This window comes from Schistocerca piceifrons, chromosome 6 (genome assembly GCF_021461385.2).
Source record: "Schistocerca piceifrons isolate TAMUIC-IGC-003096 chromosome 6, iqSchPice1.1, whole genome shotgun sequence".
Lineage (NCBI taxonomy): Eukaryota > Metazoa > Arthropoda > Insecta > Orthoptera > Acrididae > Schistocerca > Schistocerca piceifrons.
Window position 1 is genome coordinate 81,089,793 of NC_060143.1, and position 23,745 is coordinate 81,113,537.

The 23,745-nt window shown below is 45.3% G+C and overlaps 1 protein-coding gene across 1 annotated transcript in view; it reads left to right on the top strand.

Moving 5' to 3' along the window:
- The window catches only part of LOC124802599 (protein numb), a 235,952-nt gene that overhangs the window by 75,144 nt on the left and 137,063 nt on the right, over positions 1 to 23,745 (top strand). Inside the window, exons 2-3 of the mRNA XM_047263479.1 lie at positions 2,645 to 2,767; positions 17,522 to 17,683. Of these exons, the coding sequence (XP_047119435.1) occupies positions 2,663 to 2,767; positions 17,522 to 17,683 (267 nt within the window). The 5' untranslated portion in view covers positions 2,645 to 2,662. The remainder of the gene's footprint in view (positions 1 to 2,644; positions 2,768 to 17,521; positions 17,684 to 23,745) is intronic.

Consider the following 23,745-nt stretch of genomic DNA (forward strand, 5'->3'; position numbering starts at 1 on the left):
CAAGGTTTGACTACAATAAAAAAAAAATTGGCGGGTCGGATGTCATGCATGTCTGACGCGTTACCGCGGGCAGGATTGATGATGATCTGGAAGCGGTGTTGGCCCGCCGGACGTAATTTGAAGACCCCTGCAGTACCCTCTTGTTACTATGCGGACCGCGGGTCTCAAAATTCCTGTTGTCTACTTTGACTTCCTGAGGACGCCAGCGCTGGTGCACTAAAATGGAATTATTGTACACGGTCGCCTTTAAAGACGAACCGTACTTTACTCGTACTCCTCTAGCATTCGCGTTACTGCAACTGATTTCGTAAAGTCGTCCCGTTTCTTATTGTTACTTCGCAGTGTTATCTGTCGGTGTTTGGAAGATGTTAAAGCTTCAGCCGGCCAGTGTGGCCGAGCGGTTCTAGACGCTACAGTCTGGAACCGCGCGACCGCTAGTCGCGGGTTCGAATCCTGCCTCGGGCATGGCTGTGTGTGATGTCCTTAGGTTAGTTAGGTTTAAGTAGTTCTAAGTTCTAGGGGACTGATGACCTCAGAAGTTAAGTTGGTTGGTTGGTTTTGGGGAAGGAGACCAGACAGCGTGGTCATCGGTCTCATCGGATTAGGGAAGGATGGGGAAGGAAGTCGGCCGTGCCCTTTCAGAGGAACCATCCCGGCATTTGCCTGGAGTGATTTAGGGAAATCACGGAACACCTAAATCAGGATGGCCGGACGCAGGATTGAACAGTCGTCCTCCCGAATGCGAGTCCAGTGTCTAACCACTGCGCCACCTCGCTCGGTATAGTGCTCAGAGCCATTTGAACCATTTGTTAAAGCTTCAAAAACTTGCCGGTGAACTTTTAATCGGACGCTCTCGTGTTCTCCCTCTTCCGTGTGGGAATTATACTGCATCTATCCGAATTTAAAGTGTCATATTAAATACGCGATGTTTTCGTGCCTGTTGAACATTCTCCGTTTGGGTGCTGGGTTCAGTTTGTCGAAGACTCGTCGGGCCAGTCACGCATTTTTGGAAGTAATCAATATGCCTCGGTGATTGTCGACATTATGTTGGGGTCGAAAGGCCTCCCAGAAACCTAAGGAAGATGGAACCTTTTTGAACAGCTGCATCTACTGTTCACGAAATAACGAATGTAAAAACAGGAAGCTGTTTTCCATTTAGTTATTGGTTCTAGGAAACAGCTTATTTTCCTGTTGTGTGTTCATAATGTTAACGACTGATCGAACACAGGGATCTGGTCAGCAATACTGCGCATCATGTCTTGTGCCCGTTTTATGACCGAGTTGGACCGAAGAGGTGGCTAATGTGATCACCCCTTGTTTGACAAAAGTGTCATGCGAGTGAAAAATACATGTCATGCTAATAGAAGCATTTCATTTCCTCGTTTCCACTAAATTCAGAATGGAAACGATGAACTCGCGAGAAGAATGGGTATTAGTTCGCAGATCAAATATTCATGTAGATAGCTTGTTTGGCCCCACAGGTAAAAGCTTCCTTCTGTTGGATTCACCCCGGACATATAAAGCAGAACAACGAAAAATATTTGTTGCTTGTACTTATTGCTTGGTAATTGATCGTATTACTGTTTTGCGCACTATGTTGCGGAAATTAACAAACTACCTGTAAGTAGAACAAAAAAAAAATTTCCAGAATGAACTAAGGTTTATACATAAAAGCACCTCTTTATACATAGTGGAGGTGTGTGTGTGTTGGCTTAAGTTTCCTTTCGTTTTGTTAAAGAATCTAGGTGGATTAGTTACATGTTGTACGTCTCGGGGACGTGACTTTTGACAAGTCTTCCAGCGGGCAGATGACACTTTCTGTCGCTCATTGACATCTCAGTTTTGAGTGGGGAAATCAAGATTGACTCTTCATAAAATTAATGATGAAGCACATCAAATAAATGAATTTTCTGAACTCTACTAGATGTTGGCCACAAGAGACAAATTATAACGTGGGTTCTTTTTGTTGCTGAAGAACTCGGTAACAACATGCTTGAGTTCAGAATAGGAATCTAAGATCAGTTTTGGAACGCGGCTCCTAAAATAACATTTTATTTCAGTTTTGCTTCCTACAGATGTGTAAACTCGCGAGATACTTGCAGCAGTCTCCATCTTATTATCGCTAGATGCAACTCACTGTGTAGAGGCGGTATTTTTTTTTTTAATTTCCCATTCCACGCGGTCCCTGCGCAAAAACAAGGAATAGCCACGTAGCATGCCGCAGTAGTTGTTATGTCTACAAGCGGAACCCACTCAAATCGACATTTTAGCTTATTATTATTATTAGTTGAAATAACATACGAAATTTTCATTATTATAGTCACTAAGAGACAATTTTTTAAAAGTATTGAGCGTTCGTTGTAAATAATGAATGATACACCTTCTTGGTGTTGTGTTGTTAGGATTCAGCACAGTGAAAACCACAAAAATAAGCCACTTTCACTAAAAAGTTTTCCGTTGGCGTGTGTAACAAGAAGAGATGAGGTAATACGCTGTTAAAGTGGTGACAATGCTAGTTGACACGGCCGGGAAAAGCCTTGATCTATCATTCTAGCCGACAGGCAGCGTTGTGTACTGGAGGGTGGCGGCCCGGGTATTGTTGTGGTTGGTTGTGGTGAGTTGACGAGCGGCGGTGTGGTTGCAGCGTGACGTCGGCCGTCAAATGGGGCAGGGTGCCTCGTCGCATCAGCCGCTGGAGAGGGGCCGTGGGACGGCCAACGCTGCCAATGGCGTACCGACAAGGAGCAAGTCCTTCCGCCGCAGCAAGGTGAGTACCGGGAATTCGTACTTTACTAAAGAACTGCCAAGAGTTCCTCCAACTAATGGACGGCGCAGTCACACGCAGGCCACTTACAGGATGTGGTTGCTGCCTCTAGTGCTCAGATACTACCCAGTTGTTTCATCCGTCGAGATCCAACAGCTTCCAGGCTGAGCGCGAGTGCTTCTTCAGTGTGCCACGACCCATTAACAGAGATAAAATGATCAATCAAATTACATTCTTCACCGCTTTACAGAAACGAAGTATGGTTCTGGTTACAGAAGTTGGCTTAAGCGCAGATTGGTCACTTACAAGGGGATTTCAACTTGTTTCGTTTTTAACATATTTGTTCTTCGCACTGGTCGTCTTAATTGGAAAGGAAAAGCCTCATTCTGAGGTCAGCGGACTGCAGATGGAGCTTATCGAGGCCGCGATAGAAATGAGCAGGTGATTGCCGGTCAACTTTCAGGTGTGTAGTTAACCAACGGAGTAGAAGAGCGTTCCTCTTTCGGAAAACAGCCAGGGGATTTCCTTGCCTTTTCGGTTTACATTTGTTGCTAGAGAACAATACGATAGACAGCAATGAGAAAATGTAAACACTTCGTGAGATAGGTTGAAACCTGTCGCCCTAGCAAGCGATAACGCACAGTAGGTGAAGCCCTGGAACCGTATCAGGGACGAGCGATAATCAAATTAGTGCAATCTTGGATGTGTTTTATTTCAATAGCCTTCTGCGAAGTTATTTTCCAGAACTAGTTTACCTGACACAGTGTTCCACCTCAAAAATCGCGCTCTTGACTAGGTGTTAAATTCTTCGTCTCTTCCATTAAGATTGTGAGGGTTGAAACTTTAATAGTACCAACTACAGGGTTATTACAAATGATTGAAGCGATTTCACAGCTCTACAATAACTTTATTATTTGAGATATTTTCACAATGATTTGCACACACATACAAAAACTCAAAAATTTTTTTTAGGCATTCACAAATGTTCGATATGTGCCCCTTTAGTGATTCGGCAGACATCAAGCCGATAATCAAGTTCCTCCCACACTCGGCGCAGCATGTCCCCATCAATGAGTTCGAAAGCATCGTCGATGCGAGCTCGCAGTTCTGGCACGTTTCTTGGTAGAGGAGGTTTAAACACTGAATCTTTCACATAACCCCACAGAAAGAAATCGCATGGGGTTAAGTCGGGAGAGCGTGGAGGCCATGACATGAATTGGTGATCATGATCTCCACCACGACCGATCCATCGGTTTTCCAATCTCCTGTTTAAGAAATGCCGAACATCATGATGGAAGTGCGGTGGAGCACCATCCTGTTGAAAGATGAAGTCGGCGCTGTCGGTCTCCAGTTGTGGCATGAGCCAATTTTCCAGCATGTCCAGATACACGTGTCCTGTAACGTTTTTTTTTCGCAGAAGAAAAAGGGGCCGTAAACTTTAAACAGTGAGATTGCACAAAACACGTTAACTTTTGGTGAATTCCGAATTTGCTGCACGAATGCGTGAGGATTCTCTACCGCCCAGATTCGCACATTGTGTCTGTTCACCATTAAGAAAAAATGTTGCTTCATCACTGAAAACAAGTTTCGCACTGAACGCATCCTCTTCCATGAGCTGTTGCAACCGCGCCGAAAATTCAAAGCGTTTGACTTTGTCATCGGGTGTCAGGGCTTGTAGCAATTGTAAACGGTAAGACTTCTGCTTTAGCCTTTTCCGTAAGATTTTCCAAACCGTCGGCTGTGGTACGTTTAGCTCCCTGCTTGCTTTATTCGTCGACTTCCGCAAGCTACGCGTGAAACTTGCCCGCACGCGTTCAACCGTTTCTTCGCTCACTGCAGGCCGACCCGTTGATTTCCCCTTACAGAGGCATCCAGAAGCTTTAAACTGCGCATACCATCGCCGAATGGAGTTAGCAGTTGGTGGATCTTTGTTGAACTTCGTCCTGAAGTGTCGTTGCACTGTTATGACTGCATGAGTTATGAGTGCATTTCAAGCACGACATACGCTTTCTCGGCTCCTGTCGCCATTTTGTCTCACTGCGCTCTCGAGCGCTCTGACGGCAGAAACCTGAAGTGCGGCTTCAGCCGAACAAAACTTCATGAGTTTTTCTACGTATCTGTAGTGTGTCGTGACCATATGTAAATGAATGGAGCTACAGTGAATTTATGAAATCGCTTCAATCATTTGTAATAGCCCTGTATTTATTTACAGCTCGTACAAAATAGATAAGTGTTTCAAAGCTTTACTGACCTTCAAAGTAGTCGCCAGCATTGTGTATAACCCGTTGCCAGCGATGTGGAAGCCCTAGGATACTCTTAGCAGTGCCAGTTGTGTTGACAGTTCAAGCTGCGCGGTCTATTGCCTGACGAATTTTTAGCATTTCTGAAGCGAATGCCGTGAAGTGTTTCGTTCTGTTTAGAAATCGAGTTGAACTTACGAGGACTTAAGTCAGGGGAGTGCATTACGTGGTATAGCACTTCAGTCAAACAAATCAGTAACAGCTTGCACTGTACGTGCTTGAGCATTGTCCTGCAAAATGATGGTCAGGTCCTGCAGAAAGTGTCATCACTTCTGTCTCTATGCTGTTCATTTTTGGAATACAACCTATGACCAGCTTAGAGACAGAAGTGATGACACTTTCTGCAGAACCTGACCATCAATTTGCAGGACAATGCTCAAGCACGTACAGCTGCGTACTGCACTCCCCTGACTCAAGCCCTCGTGAGTTCACCTCGATTTCTAAACTGAAGGAAACACTTCACGGCATTAGCTTTAGAACTGCTACAAATTCGTCGGGCGATAGACCGCGCCGCTCGAACTGTCAACACAACTGGCACTGCTAAGAGCATCCTACGACTTCCACATGGCTGGCAACGGGTTATACACAATGCTGGTGACTATTTTGAATGTCAGTAAAACTTTGAAACAGGTATCTATTTTGTACGAGGTGTAAATAAATAGTTGCCACTATTAAAGTTCCAACCCTCCCATTACCGTTCTGCGATCTACGAGGGTTGCAAAGTAGTCACCAGCGTTGTGTAGAATCAGTTGCCAGCGATGTAGAAGGCGTAGTATACCGTCAGCAGAGCCTGTACTGTTGATTGTGCGAATGGAGCGGTCTACTGCCTGTCGAATCTCTGGAACAGTTCTGAAGCGAAAGCCACGAAGTGGTTCCTTCATCTTCGAATCAAATCAAAGACTCAAGGGCTTGAGTCCGGGGTACGATGGATGGTACAGTACTTCGCCAGTCCCATCGTGCGAACAGGGCAGCCACAGCTTGTGCTGTATGCGCCCGCGCATTCTCGTGCAATGCCAATTCCCAGCACGCCTATTGAAGACCTTGATGACACTGTCGTGCTGTACGATCTCTGGCACATTCAATCTTGATTCAACTCTGTTGTTCCTGTTTCGAAAACATTGACACCGTCACGTTAGACGGCGCGCTCACAAGTGACTGTGTTTCCCTCGATTGTGCGCACGCCGGTGACGTGGGACAGGCGAATCCATTTGCTCGGAGGTAAGGAAGGTATGTCTACAACATGGGCTATCAGCGACAATAGTAGATTCCATTACATAGTGTTCCCACAGCAGTGTTGCCACTATTTAAGTTCCAACCTACGTATTTACCCTAGATAACACTGTGGACGGTTAATATGTAGTGATTCTCGCCCGCCCGGCCGAAGTGGTCGAGCGGTTCTAGGCGCTACAGTCTGGAACCGCGCGACCGCTACGGTCGCAGGTTCGAATCCTGCCTCGGGCATGGATGTGTGTGATGTCCTTAGGTTAGTTAGGTTTAAGTATTTCTAAGTTCTAGGGGACTGATGACCTCAGCTGTTAAGTCCCATAGTGCTCAGAGCCATTTGGACTGTGAAGTAATGTGGGTGAAGTTAACAATCAGAGGTTGGTCAAACATGGTAATGAGGTGCTTTCATACATTGCCTGCGTTAGGATCTGTAATGGCTGAGTGCTTCAGAGCGAACTCGCAAAATATCATGCTATTGTGTAGGTAGAAACCTCAACTGCCAGCTGTAGAATAGTGGTGCCCAGCGACAGGGATTGTTGTGACTTTGTTCTGAATGTCTTGTCTGAGAATTACTTCGAGTAAATGGAGAACCAACATATGGAGGCAATTTCTTAGACCTTTTGATAACTTACTAATAATTAACGCAGAGGACTGAGCCTGTTCCCATTTGACTGGGATATTATCAGCAACAACTAGTCTTAGAATGATTATTACGAAAGATAAAAAATTATTTTTGCAAACAAGTTGCAAATTTGCAGAGTTCCTGAATAATCAACACCAAATATTCAGCTCTGACGACGAACATGTCGCGCACAAAACGGATACGCGTTACACAAATACGTGGCGAAAGGACTCATCGTTATTAAAGAGTCGTGTGTAGTTGCTACGAAAGCACAGAATTTCATCGCAGATTTAAGTGAAATCAATCTAATTGACAAATAGAAGCTGAACGAAGCTGAAATGAGCGTAAGGAGAACAAAGCTAGAAGCGTGCAATTAATTCGAAAGTAAGATTTTGCCAACCGATCTAACTAAAAATCGTCACACACTAGCAACATAATATATTACTTGCACATTATGTCAGAATGCATTTTCTGCTCCTCTCCGTAGTACATTAATCGTGGAAAGCAGAAGTTACCCGCTTATAGCGTGAAACTAGATGTGTTCAAAATGTCCTCCGTCAGCACCGATACACTTGTCAATCCACCATCGCACTGAATCCCGCCTGCGCTGACGTATCCATGTAGTATTGCATCCTTCCACAAGACAGGCATCTTGTACCGGGTGTTCATACGTAACAGTTTTTAAGCTACCGCCAAGTAAATGTGGTGGATTTAAATCAGGAGAAAGTCGAGGCCAGAAAATCATTCCACCTCTTCGGTATCCCTCTGATATTTAGACAGTTGATGCTACGTGTAAGCCTATGAAGTGAGCCGCGTTCCAGTATAACTTTGCTTAACCACACGTAACCCCAGAGGGCTCTTTGAACATTTGACGTAAGAATGAGTTTCATTTGCAGTGACGCCACTTCTGGTTTCTGTGTGATTCCCATTATCAGTGAACTATGAAAAGCTGTAAAAAAACAAGCTCTAGCACTAAAACACAGCGTTTCGAACTCATGTCGGTATGACTTACTTTTTCTTCTACGTGTGAGAAACGTGTTCAGGAAAATTGGACTTGTGTGTACAGAAAGGGCGATTCATAAAGTACCTCTGGATATACAGAAGACGTAGCGCGAAAACTACCAGACATACAGGAAATACACATGTGAGTCTCCATATTTTTAACTCGCATTACAGATGCTCAATACGGTAGTCAAACTTTCGCCATACACGTCCCAAAGCGTCATGATCGGTATCAGAAGCTGCACAGACTAGGTCCTAAGCCTAACTACACACATCGAAGCCGGATTTCAGAAAGAACTCGACATCTTTAGTCTTTGTCGACTTGACTGTCACTTACGATATCACGTGGAAAAGAGAGCTCTTATACCGTAAGCTGGTCAGTCATCCACGCCAAACCACATTAAGACTAATCGATTACTTGCTCTCAGAGAGGCGCTTATGAGTAGTGCAGAGTAATCTCACAAGCAAAGGAAATAAAATAATGGTCTACCCCGTGGGTCAGTATTATCCACTACACTTCTAAATTTTTATATTCCTGACATACCTGAAACGACGTAAAGCACTTTTGATATGCAGTCTATCTAGCACTTGCGGGTCAGCACAAAGTGTTCAGAAGTGCTAGTTTAGATGTACTTTTATCACTCTGAGGATCAGCAAAATACATAAATATTTCATCGTTTGGAGACTCCTACCCAGTTTCTCTACAACCGAAGTCAGCAGTTTCCACTTAAACAACAAAGCGTCGTATTGTAAAACGGAGGTCTGTAACGACGACAAAATGCTTCCCTACCAAAGTCACCCAAATTATCTTGGAATGACTCTTGATAGGACGCTATCTTTCAGGAAGCGTCTAGCAAAACTTCTTGGAAATCAATCACCGTAAAAACCTTATCTATAAACTTCAATATTAACTGAAGAGCATACCTGGGAGACCCAAACCACTTTTTCTTGTCCACAGGATCAAGCTGTGACTGGATAAGGATACTGGGAGCAGTTTTTAATGTGTTATCTGTATTTATGTCTGTTTAGGTGTCTTTTATGTCTTCTTGACTGTACTACAGTATGTTATGCGCTGTGCTATACGGCAAATAAAGCCGGCCGCGGTGGCCGTGCGGTTCTAGGCGCTGCAGTCCGGAACCGCGGGACTGCTACGGTCGCAGGTTCGAATCCTGCCTCGGGCATGGCTATGTGTGATGTCCTTAGGTTAGTTAGGTTTAAGTAGTTCTAAGTTCTAGGGGACTGATGACCTAAGATGTTAAGTCCCATAGTGCTCAGAGCCATTTGAACCATTTTTGAGCGGTAAATAAATAAATAAATAAATAATCAGTGACCCCATTAATAGTGCGTCCTTGCAGCTCTTACAAATTACGTGGCAGTGGAGTTAGGAACACGCGACTTCTAACTTAAAGCCGTAAGAAGAATTACATGGAGTTAAATTATGTAACTGTGTGGGTCATTTAAGAAGAAAATCCAATCCAATAAGGCATTTTGACATTGATGTAAAAAAGAAAGTTTGAAATAATGTGTGATGAAGCCCCGTCGTATTGCAAAATGAAGTCTACACTGTCTTGCTGGTATTATGGCATCAAAATATATACCCTGGGTGGTTTTAATTGAACTTTGAACTGACGGTGTTTCGAGTGCTGCAGTGAGGGTTGTATACATAGCAGGACGCTGTCGGTAGGCGTGTTCATTAATAGATACGCTCGTGGAACATGCCACCAGATGAAAATATGGCGCCTTAAGCAGTCAGAATATTTCCTGCTTTGACGTCAGTATTTGGCCTTTTGTGAAGTGACTTGTTGTAAACGGTTAAGAGGGTTGAAGTTTTCCATACAAAATCACGCAATGGCTATTGAGAAGAAAGACCCTGCACTGCTGGTAAAGTTGTTTTTATCAAAAGGGCAGCAATAGAAGCGTTGAATTGCGTGAATGTCGGCGACAGAAACAGGTGCGAAGAGGCTTCATGTCAATAAATTGGCTAAAGAATATGATCAAGAACTTTGAAGAAACATGCGAATTAGGCTGTGCATCATGGTGAGGGAGTCGGCTCCATTCCCGCGGCGGTTGTTGATGAAGTAGCTGCATCTATACCCGACCATGCAGCACGTGCCTCAAATTCTGCAGCTGGTACTCGAGCTGCGTCACAAGAATTGTCTCACCCGTGGTTGTCAGTTCAAAAGATTTTGCGCCGCATGTCACACTGGTGTCCTACAACAGTCAGAATGTGCAGCAAATGAACCCCAAAGATAGTGATTTTGCCCTTCGTTCTTTGGCACTCATGGAAATGGATGACATGGCGGCGGTAAATATTATTTCGATGGATGAGGCACATTTTACTCTGCACGGTGATTTCAATGCACAGAACTGTCTCATATGAGGTTCTACTCTGCCATTTGTTGTGCAGGAACTTCCACTGGACCCAGCTTATGTGACTGTGTGATGGGGTTTCACAAGCTTCTTCATTCTCGGTCCATTTTTCTTCGATGAGATGCAGGCCTGTTGTTAGAACCTCCTTCCTCTCCCGCGTCACATGATTCCAGCTTTAACAACAATGCAGCTGTGTCTACACCGCCATTTTCATGCAAGATGCGGTGACACCACATGTCGCTTGCCGGATGAAAGCTTTGCCTCGAGAAACCTTCGGTAACGACCGCGTCATCTCTATAGAATGATTAAAATTACTTGATGGTTGACTTAGTGCTTTGGAGCTGGTTTTCTCCGATCGGAGCGCTGACGTCACGGCCGAACCGTTCGCCGTTGCCAAACTCTAACAACAGTGTTAGTTTACTTTCAGTTCCTTGTCCGGATTTCTGCTTGGTGTGTATAAGTCCCGAATCCTCGGTCTGAGCCCCTTATTTCGTATTTCATGACATATAACACACACACACACACACACACACACACACACACACACACACAGGTGCTAACTAAATTCACACGTTTCATAAAAGCACTAATCAATACTGGATCCTTCCGCACAAGACATGACTCAGCGTCATTTATACAGCTATTATAATCATAGAGATAGTCTTACTTTCGGTAAGCTTTGCACGACGTTGCGTGAAGCCATATTTGGGAATTTTAATTCATTTAGTTAGTTTAAATGTGATTTTTTTTTATTTCAAATACTTCGCTGCGCCATTTTCATTTTCGTATTGACTTTTTTTATTTGCTCTTGTTTTTTCCTAACATTCGTTTATTTGCAGTCTGCTTGTGTCGCGTATAATCTGCAACCAAGTGCCAACTAGGGCTGCTCATCGCTTGGTGACCCGGCATCCCACGAAGCCAGTGTGATGACAAGTTTTACGTAACAGTGACAGCTACAGTTTGTTTTACCGCTAAAACTGAAATTCTGCTGCGGAAAACGGCTATGCAAACAAACATATTATGAAACGTTTCTGTCATGAGTTTGCTCGTAGAAGTGAGCCTTAAATGCCGTGAACGAAGCGATCGCGATTGTTGTTCTACCGAAGATTGTTGATCGCCGTTTTCTCGGATATACCGCATATCACGAGTTGATGTCAGATTAGGACAGGAATTTAAATTCAGGGCTACAAAACGAGTCGTCTGTCACTGTTGAGTCATTCATCAGTTGAAATCAGCTGTCGCCTATAACCGAGCGGTAGCCGGTGGCGGATGTGGCAACACTGTAGCGACAAGTGAAAGACGTTAACTATTAACAACGATGTGTGAAAGAATAGTGTTCACCAAATACACAATATGCAGTTATGACAAGATATGAAACATGGTTGGCTTTGGGGGAGGGGTAGGGGGAGATGTGGGGGGGGGGGGAGATGTGTTTTGTAGAAGCTAAAGTTCATTTTGCAAACAGGAAAAATAATAACGTAGTCATCGGCGGGAGTAATGTTTGCTGCAGTAGTAACGTTGTAATAAAATACCCTTTACAACACATTTCGAAATGTATCATAAAATGGATTTTTTTTAAAAATTGAATACAGAGCTACAAGTCAGTGTGTGTGCGCAGACTTTGAGGAAATTCTCTGAGACTCTTTCCTACGCCTTAATGCTGCCAGCCACAAAAGTGTGTGTGTGTGTGTGTGTGTGTGTGTGTGTGGGGGGGGGGGGGGGTTCGTCTTCCAGCTTAGCTCTGGAGGACTTGGATCAGTTTTAACCAATCTTTGTGTACAAATGTCTTGGTATCGGGAGATAATTGCCATGGGAGCCAGTCACCCCTTGCAGCCATATTTGGGATGGTGGTGCGGTCTCGAACAGTTTCAACCGAAATTGGCTTGAAGGGTAAAAGACCGCTACCGTCCTAAGGGGTGGGGTGAGGACGTTAAAACGATGACATGTAAAAGCAATCAACAAAAAACTGTAGACAGATTTATTTCTCCATCCCTATCGATTAGGAGATTGGGATACCCAATTAACACCAGTTAATCTTTCTCTGCCGATTTACGTTCTTGTTCTTCTTCTTGTTCTTTAAAATTCTGTAAATGTTTTCGCTGAAGTTTCTCTTCTATTCTTCCGTCCAGCTTCTCATGCTTCCGGTTCTCGATTTTTCTGAAAGATTATATATTTGTCAGACTGATGATTCTCGGCTAATGTTTTGAGTTCAAGCGAAGTGAAAAATTTTATGATATTATATTATAGTGCTGCAAAACAGTCAGTAATATTTTCTTTACTCGATTTACTTTTGTTATTTTTATTAAATGTATTTATTTTATAGTAATTACGCTTTAAATACGTGAAATGATTTCACACTTCACTATAAACTGGATTTAAACTATAAGATTAAAGAGCTTCGTTACATGGCACGGGCGTAGTGTTCGTAACGGAGCCTTTTGGCGTCGTGTGCTACCTGTTTTAGTCCCTCTATATACTACGCAGTAGAGTATGTGCTCTTACGTCTTCGTAATCCTTGTTTTATCTTCTGCCTTGTTTTCTGGATGTATTTCGAAGGTCGCATGAGTACTTGACGCTTTTCTTACGCATTTTCTCCACCAGAAGATACCTGGTATCAGAAAGTGGAAAAAAACATTGACAATGCCATGATAAAGAAAAATCCTGCACTGTTCAGAAGTACGAACAAACGCAGATACAAAAAGGCTTACGCAGATACAAAAAGGCTTACGCAGATACAAAAAGGCTTTTGCAAATCAGAACGAAAGCGTGGCGCATAGGATAAGGGAAACAGCGGTTATGCACCGCCTTTGGTTGAATTTGTAAATAAAGGTGGTCCATTTATCGTGACCGGGCCAAATATTTCACGAAATAAGCGTCAAACGAAAAGACTACAAAGAACGAAACTTGTCTAGCTTGAAGGGGGAAACCAGATGGCGCTATGGTTGGCCTGCTAGATGGCGCTGCCATAGGTCAAACGGATATCAACTGCGTTTTTTTTTTAATTAGGAACCTCCATTTTTTATTACATATTCGTGTATTACGTAAAGAAATATGAATGTTTTAGTTGGGCCACTTTCTTCGCTTTGTGATAGATGGCGCTGTGGTAGTTAGTTACAAACGTACGGATCAGAATTTTAGACGAACAATTGATAACAGATAGGTTTTTTAAATTAAATTACAGAACGTAATGCTCAAAACGATGTCTGTCAACCTCAATGCATTTGGCAATACGTGTAACGACATTCCTCTCAACAGCGAGTAGTTCGCCTTCCGTGATGCTCGCACATGCATTGACAATGCGCTGGCGCATGTTGTCAGGCGTTGTCGGTGGATCACGATAGCAAATATCCTTCAACTTTCCCCACAGAAAGAAATCCGGGGACGTCAGATCCGGAGAACGTGCGGGCCACCTGTCGTGAAATATGCTATTCAATACAGCTTCAACCGCACGCGAGCTATGTGCCGGACATCCATCATGTTGGAAGTACATCGCCATTCTGCTATGCAGTGAAACATCTTGTAGTAACATCGGTAGAACATTACTTAGGAAATCAGCATAAATGGCACCATTTAGATTGCTATCGATAAAATGGGGGCCAATTATCCTTCCTCCCACAGTGCCGCACCATACATTAACCCGCCAAGGCCGCTGATGTTCCACTTGCCCCAGCCACCGTGGATTTTCCGTTGCCCAATAGCGCATATTATGCAGGTTTACGTTACCGCTGTTGGTGAATGACGCTTCGTCGCTATACAGAACGCGTGCAAAAAATCTGTCATCGTCCCGTAGTTTCCCTTGTGCCCAGTGGCAGAACTGTACACGACGTTCAAAGTCGTCACCATGCAATTCCTGGTGCATAGAAATATGGTATGGGTGCAATCGATGTTGATGTAGCATTTTCAACACCGACGTTTTTGAGATTCCCGATTCTCGCGCAATTTGTCTGCTACTGATGTGCGGGTTAGCCACGACATCAGCTAAAACGCCTACTTGGGGATCATCGTTTGCTGCAGGTCGTGGTTGACTTTTCACATGTGGCTGAACACTTTGTTTCCCTTAATAACGTAACTATCCGGCGAACGGTCCGGACACTTGGATGATGTCGTCCAGGATACCGAGCAGCATACATAGCACACGCCCTTTGGACATTTTGATCACAATAGCCATACATCAACACGATATCGACCTTTTCCACAATTGGTAAACGGTCCATTTTAACAAGGGTAATGTATCACGAAGCAAATACCGTCCCAACTGGCGGAATGTTACGTGATACCACGTACTTATACGTTTGTGGCTATTACAGCGCCATCTATCACAAAGCGAAAAAAATAGGTCTAACTAAAACATTCATATTTCTTTACGTACTACACGAATATGTAATAAAAAATGGGGGTTCCTATTTTAAAAAAAAACCGCAGTTGATATCCGTTTGACCTATGGCAGCGCCATCTAGCGGGCCTACCATAGCGCCATCTGGTTTCCCCCTTCAAGCTAGACGAGTTTCGTTCTTCGTAGTTTTTCCGTTTGCTGCTTATTTCGTGAGATATTTGGTCCGGTCACTATCAGTGGACCATCCTGTATACTGTATATTTTGCGATTAAGTAAGTACTGGATGTTTCAAAATGTTTGCACAATACTTCCGCTTTTCTTTCAGTTCCCAGAAGTGCGCAGAATTTCCCGTGCATGTACATGAATTGTAAATTATGCTTCGCCATTAACAGACTCTGCTACTGTTGCCAATTTGTTAATGCTGTTGGTATACTGCAGTTGTTTCGGAAGGCTGGCGTTCCCTTATAACCACAGTCCTTCCGTTGAGCGTAGGGTTGAGCTACGCAACGTTTTGTTGTATCCCACGTGTCTTGAACAGCAGCCAATCAGAGAACGCAGCTGGGTCGAAGATTGTTTTAAGAGCCAGCGTACAAGTATTTTCGATGAGCAGAAAGAAAGTTATGCTTAATAGGAAAGACGATGTTTGAGCTATTTTATGCAGCTGAGCATCTAAATGTTATTAAGCCGGTCTTTGGTCTCTCAATATGAACCAGGGATGTAACAGAGACGACCTTGCCGATGAAGTCGGAATCTGTGCAGTTATTGTGTTGGAGTAACAGGCATGTTGGTTCCCGTGTGATTATCACCCACTGGAGTAACTACGTTCCCAGTGTCTTACTGAGATGTTGCCGACATGACAGAGGGTGGAGGTGGAACTGTTGCAGCTGGCTCAGAGTGGTGGGGTGGCGTGGCCCCTTGGTGCACAAGTTGAGAGACCTATTTTGCTGCCAATCCTCAGAATGCGGGAGGAATTAAGTACCGTTCCGCTTCAGCGAGGCTCCAACTGAAATCTGAAACGCAACGGCCGTCCCGAACTTTACAGATTTTCATCATCTTTCATATTTTTTAAATTAATTGTATAGTGAAGGTGAAAATTATTTCGCCCTCGAAGCAGGCAAGTCATCTGTGGTTTCTGTTGCTCAGAGAAAAGTAATCTTGATTGAACAGGCCACAGGTGACCTGCCGGTTCAGTACCCAACAAGCACAATTAATCTTAGTACGTAAAGTGATTGCTTTCATTTAACGACTTAAGTAAATGACAGTCAAGTCCGCGATTACTATAAATGAACTCGTAATTTTGCAAGAAAGTTGAATTTGTGATTTAAAGTGCGAAATTAATTTTCGTCGGCTCTTTCTTTGTAATGGGACTGGGCTGGACAGCAGTTATAGCTTCGCCATGTGTGTTGTATGCCTTTGGAAAGTCTCCACGTTACAGCCTATCGCTGATGTTATTCAGTCTGTATATTGGCCAAAAACTGAAGGAAATCGAGAAATTGGAAAGGAAATTTAACTTCAGAGAGAAGAAATAAATCTTTGCGATCTGGCAATGACATTGTTACTCTGTCAGAGACAGCAAAGGTCAGGGAAGAGCAATTGAGCGGAATGGATAGTATCTTGGAAAGAAATAAGTTGAATGTCAGTAGAACTAAAACAAGGGCAATAGAATTTAATCGAATCAAACCAGTAAAAATACAGAGGGAAATGAAACGAGACAATAATTTGACAAATCTACAATATAAATGTGGTGTCTGTTCTTTTGGACATGCCCGAAACAACAGCCACTACGAATCAAGAGACAGAGTAATTAAAGATATTTGCTGCCAGTAGGCATTGATTTAAATCAATGGGGCTCGTTGAAAATTTGTGCCTGACTGGGATTCGAATCGGGGTCTCCAAATTACTGGGCAGTCACCACTATAAAGTTTTTGCCCCCGGTTCGGAAATTCGAGCTTGGTGTGCATCTGCACGGAAGGGATCAAGGTAAGACTGCCAGTGATCACTTGAGTGTAGATGCACACCAAGCTAGGACAGTACAGGAATCGGCGAAACGCCGCGAGTAATGAGGCTTATGAGCAGGCGCACTACATCAGTACAGTATGGTGTAAGTTGTGGATTTGGGCCTGGCAGGAAGCGTGGTAGGATCATCCGTGCAGTTGCAGTGACCACTGTGTCTTGATGACGCAGTGTTCAGTGCATCTGCCTAGTAAGCAGGAGACGCAGGTTCAAACCCTGGTCAGGCACAAATTTTCAACTTCTTTTGTTGATTTAAATCAATGCCAGCTGGCAGCTAATGTCTTTAATTCCTCTGGTTTTTTTTTTTTTTAAATCAACTTACCTATTTCTTTTGTGGGTTCAGCGTATCCTGTTTTTGATTTCTCATCTAAGTTTCTTGTAGCTTGAATGAAGTGTAGGATGACAACGTAACAGTTATTTAACGTAGGTCTTTTCTGCAATCCTCGTATCCAGAAGTGTGAAAAGAATTTAGATCCATCTTTAAAATTGTCGTATCTCCTTTTCTCCGCATATCTTTTCTCGCACATTATTCTGTTGTCAATATTGACTCGACTTGTCTGTTAGGCTTCAGGAGCGGCTGTACAGTGTGCTCGTCACGAAGTGCAGCCGAGCGGCAGCAGGTGCAGCGTATAGGCTACACTTAAAGAGTGACTGATACAGACTATCCTGGCCTCTAACCGTCATGTGAAAAGAATTGTGATGCGTTTCCCGTCTGCACGTTCCGAGCACTCATCTCCGTTCCAGGACAGTCCAACACACGCTGGACACGGCTGAGGCGGCTGGCGCTCCGCTGTAGCAGTGCGTTTGGCAAGGCCGCAGTCGCTGTATGAACTAGAAACTGAAAAAATGCAAACGTTACACTGTGAGCCTCGAACAGTGTGATCTTGTTGCAGCGGCAGGCGGGGTCGGCGCCGCGCGGCATGGACCGGCTGCGGAGGTCGCTACGGGACTCTCTGCGCCGGCGCAAGGAGCACGTGCCCGAGAGCTCCAAGCCGCACCAATGGCAGGCCGACGAGGCTGGCGTGCGCGCCGGCACCTGCAGCTTTCACGTCAAGGTAGGCACCAGGCCCTCGAGCCCTGCTTGCTAGCTGTATACACTAATAAGCTGTATGGCGACCATTTACAGGCATGTAGCGCACCACGGCGCAACCAATACCACTAAGAAATCTTGCAAATTTCGTTACTGTCTTACGGCGTAGCGAAGAGTGTGGATATCATTCAAAGAAAACGCTCGTGTAGAACTTTAAAAAAAAAAATAATTTAACAACGCTGTTCAAACGTTTGCTGTAACCAAACTACTCAAGCAAAATCAGAGTTTCCATTGCTTTAACAACAACAAATTTTGTATTTTATGATTTGTTGTAGTCTTCAGCTCTGCACACTACTCTACCCTGCATCTCCAAATAACTACTGCAACCTCCATCCTCATAAGCGTCCTTACTGTACTCGAGCATTAGTCTCCCTTTACAGCTTTTACATCCCACACTTTTCTCCATTACCAAGTTGACGATTCCTTAATCTCTCAGGATATGTTCTATCAACGGATCCCTTATTTAAATAAGTTATGGCACAAATTTCTTCTCTCCCCAATTCCACTCAGTACTTCCCAATTAGTTACGCAATTTACCAATCCAGCCTTCAGTATTCCCTTTTGTAGAACCACATTTCAAAAGCTTCTGTCTACTTTTAGTCGCCCTCAGGTGCTTGGCATTCATTTGCTCAGTAGGGGCTTGGCGACCCCGGGGTTCATGAGCTGGGGACTGGTAAGCGCCACCAGTCCCCCGTCACCGTAGTCTCTGGGCGTGCTTCAGCGACCACAGTGTGGCGCGGCGGTGGAACGTTGTGTCTCAGAAAATGGGGATCTTGGCTTGACCGCCCGGATCAGGAGGGTGGAATAAACCTCTATAAACAAAAACCCTCAATCTCAAGGTCTGCTGTGCGCTGATGAGGTGCGTGGCTGTTGAGGTGGAACAGTCGATAGCGGGCAACCTCTGGGGAACCTGCCGCACCTCAGTTGTATAAGGCTTACCTAGGCACGCAGGGCTCTGTCTGGGTGGACTTCTGGTTCCCTAGCTGCTCGTGGGACCGAGATGGATCCTTCAAAATCTTCTTTGCCTCCTCCCAGCGGAAAGGGTGGGCCGCTGGTAGGTACAGACACCCAGTCTAACAAGAGGGCTCGTGTAACCAGTCCTCCTGATTCAATCAGTAGTAACAGAATGCATGCTGCTTCGCAGTGTGTGTTTCTTATAGTTAAAAGAAAGGAGGGGGTTTTCACAAAGTTTCACCATTTTATATACAGAAACGCTTAGAAGGCATTGCTGGCACCTTGAAGTCTGTTAAGCGCTTGCGAAATGGAAACTTGTTGTTTGAAACATCTAGCTTCCAACAAGTCAATAACCTTCTGAAAGCACAATGCCTCGGGGAGTTTGCGACAGAAACTGAATTTCACACCACCTTGAACTACAGCAAAGTTGTTGTGACATGCAGTGATCTCGTTGACATTCCCCAAAGAAGAACTGAAAGCTGAATGGTCCCAGGAAGGCATTGTCAATGTGCCACACGTTACGAAACTGGTGGATGGCACTCTTGTGAAGTCAGACTCGTTTATCCTTACTTTTAAGAGCACCCAACTACTGGAGCATGTGAAGGCAGGTTTCCTACGTCTCAGTGTACGGCCTTATTACCCCAGTCCAATGTGGTGTTTTAAATGCCAGCACTTTAAGCACACTACTCTCGGCTGCCGAGGGGGAGCCACTTGCGAGAAATGCGGTAAAGCCGCCCATGAGGGAGTTGGTTGCTCCTCTCCTGCCAAGTGTGTCAACTGCTCTGGGGATCACCCTCTTTGGAGCAAGGACTGCGGAGTTTCCTTGAGGAATGGAAGATCCAGGAGATTAAAACCACAAAGCACATCCCGTATGGTGAAGCGAAGAAGCTATACAAATCCATTCAGCCACCCACGTTCACTACTTCCTTTTGTTCCGTTCTGAAACAGCCGGTCCTGAAAACTGATGCCGCTTCACAAACGGAGGTTGCTGCTGTCAGCACTAGCACCTGCGTGTGTCCCTGCACTTGTGCTGGTGCAGTTGTATCTAAGCTTGTCCCTCCCCCGAGAACTTCAGAAAAAGCTATGGTTGTTGACATTGTGGATCTCTCTGCCTCTCCAAACGCTCCATCTGGTACACTGCCAAATGCTGCCACACACTCAATCCCAGTTGTGGCTGCATAGTCTACTCAGGGAAAAAAATCCAAGGCAAAACGTCCAACACCAGTGGAATTGGGCAGAATACAGCCTGACGATGTCTACATCGACCCCTCTGACAACTCAGTTGATTTTTATTTTGAGGCTACAGAGCTTGATGTCGGATTGGGGAAACCATATTGCTCCAAACCTGAGCCTCCACCCATTGTGGGCTCCCCTCCCCATGAGAAAATCAGGATGAAAGTACTACCCCCCTGATAGATGGCTCCCATTGTACAGTGGAACATGAATGGATTCAGTGTGCACATGGAGGAACTGAAACTGCTAGTGCAGCAATGCCCTCTGTGCTTGTGTTTGCAGGAAATACATTTCAAAGCATCTGATGCCACTGCACTACGGGGCTATACCCTATATCGTAAGTATGACCTGACTGGGGAAAGAGCCAAAGGAGGGGTTGCTGTGTTTGTCAATAATGTGCACCACTCCTCTGCTTCTCCCCTGGATACCGACCTGCAAGCAGCTGCAGTTGAAATTTCTGTACATCAATGGCTTACAGTTTGTTCTCTTTATTTACCTCCACTGGATGCAGTAGAGTCTCAGGCTCTCACCGATCTTATCACGCAACTCCCCCAACCATTTCTCCTCCTGGGAGATTTCAATGCCCACCATGTCTTGTGGGGCTCAACGTCTACTTGCCATTGGGGTTGAGTTTTGGAGAACCTCCTGACATCTCGAGAGCTGTGCCTCCTAAACACTGGTACTCTGACTCATTTCTGTGGTGCTACTGGGTCATTCTCAGCCATCGACCTCTCTCTCTGCTCTCCAGACCTCGCCGACTGTTCACTGTGAGGTCACTGACAACCTTCATTCCAGCGTCCACTTTCCGATGCGCCTTCAGCTACTTGGTGGTGTGTTGGTGGAACAGAAGCCACAAACGTGGATGATTGGCAGGGCTGACTGGATGCTGTTCGGCCAGTTGGCTGTGTTTGAACATCATAACAGTGTCCAGCAACGGGTGGACCACATCACGCATGTGATCTATCACACTGATGCCCCTGATGGCCCTCTTCAGAGGTGATCTGTCCCTTGGTGGACAGAAGAGTGCCATTTAGCCATCCGGGACAGGCGTGTGGCTCTTCGACGGTTTAAACGCTGCCTGACAGCACACAGTCTCTTGACCTTTCAAATCCCGAGAGCCAAGGCTCGCCGTGTCATTAAAGACAGCAAAAAGTGGTCGTGGCATGAGTTCCTGAACTCTATCAATCGTTCCACTTGTTCCTCAAAAGTAAGGGAAGCCGTCCAGAGGATTTCTGATAAACACAGCGGTTTACCGATAGCTGCAGTGTTGAACCAGGGGAGCCACCAAACGTCATCTAGAAACATTGCTCAGATGCTGGCTGAGCATTTTGCACAAACTTCTGCCAATGCGAGCCAGGATCCAGTATTTCGTCACTACCGTGCAACTGTTGAGGGAAAAGTTGGACTTTAGGCCGAACAGTTCTGAGGCCTGCAACTCCCCTTTCTCCATTTGGGAGCTCGAATCGGCACTGACTGAGACTTCTGACATTGCACCTGGCCATGACCAAATCCGGTACTGCATGCTTTAGACATCTGCCAGTGGCATCAAAGGAAATCCTCCTTGAATGTTTTAATCTAATATGGTAGACAGGTGTCTTCCCCAACTCGTGGAGGGAGACAATTCCAATCCCTCTCCTCAAACCAGGAAAGGACCACACATGTTCCAGTGGCTATCAGGGTATTGCCTTGACGAGCAGTGTAGGAAGGACCCTGAAATGGGTGGTTAACTGTCGTTTTGGTCTGGCTTTGAGAGACCAGGCAACTCCTTAGCCGCTCTCAATAGGATTCCGAAAGTTACGGTCCACTGTCGACAATGTGACAGTTCTAGAAGCGACTATTCATCAGGCTTTCCTCCCTCAGCATCACTGTATTGGCATATTCTTTGATATCAGTAAGGCGTAAAACACTACTTGGAGACACTGTATTCTCGCACAACTGCATCAGTGGGGCTTTCGTGGCCACCTCCCCATTTTCATTTGGTCTTTTCTGTCTCAGTGGTTTTTCAGACCTGAGTTGGTCACACACTGTCTGGTCAATTTGAGCAGGAGAATAGTGTCCCCCAGGGCAGTGTCTTAAGTGTTACCCCCTTTGCCATAGCCATCAACAGTATAACATCTGCGGGAAGGAGTCCAGGATCCTTATTTGTGGACGACTTTGCTGTTTTCTGTTCCTCCTCCAGTGTTGCAACGGTGAGCCGTCAGTTGCAACTTACAGTGTGGCGGTTAGGGGAGTGGGCTGCAAAGATGCGTTTTCAGTTTACTGCCGATAAGTGTGTGTGTGTGTGTGTGTGTGTGTGTGTGTTTTCATTCATTTTAATTGTTCTCCTCTCGTCCTTTTAATTTGCCTGCCTTGCATATAGGGGACACTATCCTACATTTTAGAGACACAGTTCTGTTTTTGGGCCTCATTTTTGACTGCAGATTGACTTGAAAGCCAGAACCCTGAAGGCACTGAACATCCCCAAGTGCCTTAACCACAGGTCTTGGGGAGCAGACAGGGCGCGTCTTCTCCAGTTTTATCGGGCTTTTTTGCGTTCACGGCTGGACTTCAGGTGCACGGTGTATGGGTCAGTGAGGCCCTCTTATTTGCGGGTCATCGACGCTGTCCACCACGGGGCGATTGGACTGGCCAAGGGTGCTTATGGGACTAATCCCATACCCAGCCTCTGTGCTGAGGCAGGAGAACCACCACTTACCATCCGGTGGCAGCTCCTGTTGGTGTGCCAGGCTTGTAAGTTTCTTGCAGCTCCAACCTCGCCCACTCACTATATTGTTGCTCATCCGCCTCTGGCATGCCTTTCTTCCAACTGTCCACAAACCACGATGCCGTTAGGGATCTGTGTGCAATGTGTGCTGGAGTCCTGTGGTGTGGAGCCCGTATAGATCAAAATCCAGGGTTTTAACTGCCTGCCACCCTGGTTACTAGAGAGGCCCAGAGTGATTTTAGATTTGGTGTGGTACAGGAGAGAGTGCACTCCTGCCACCATTTTTAATGCAACATTTTCTGTCATTTTATCCGAGCACCAAGACTATGTAGCTGTTTTTACAGATGGTTCGAAACAGGTGGATTCTGCTGGTTGCTCCCTTGTTTTTCCAGATCGTGTCCTTGAGGTTCAACTGCCTCAAGCATTTACTGTCTTTGATGCAGAATTGTCTGCGATCTTGCAGGCACTGGAGCAGATGAGGTGCTCTTCCCATCCTAAATTTCTTGTCTATTCCGATTCACTAAGTGCCCTTCACTCATTGCAGTGTTTGTATTCAGCAGATAAAATAGTCCAGAACATCCAGGATGCCCTCCTCCAACTACGATGACTGGGGAAGGAGGTGGTTTTCTGCTGGGCTCCATGGCACGTTGGCATTGCTGGGAATGAAGGGCAGATCTCTCAGCCAAGGAGGCATGTCTCGATCCGCAAGTATTTCAGTGTGCCATCCCTTTGCATGCACTCACCTCACTATCGAGCTCACGAGTCGCGCCGGTGGTAGGATGAGTGGCTGGAAATGACTGACAATAAGCTCCGTTTAGTCAAGCCCACAACATGAGTGTGGTGTACTACTTTCCAGCCCTGTAGACGGGACGAGGTTCTCCTCACTCGTTTTTGGATAATCCACAGTCCTATAACACAAAGCTTCCTGCTCCGGCGAGAGGACCCTCCAATGTGTGATACTTGTGGCGTCCATGTCGCTGTGCACCACATTTTATTGGACTGCATTTTATTTTCTGACCAGTGGGCTGCGGCTGACTTGCTGGTGGATCTGCCATCTCTTTTAGGAAATATTCAAATAAATGTGGTTAAAGTTCTGTGACTTGTCCAATGTTTTTACCAAGATTTTAGGGAGAGAT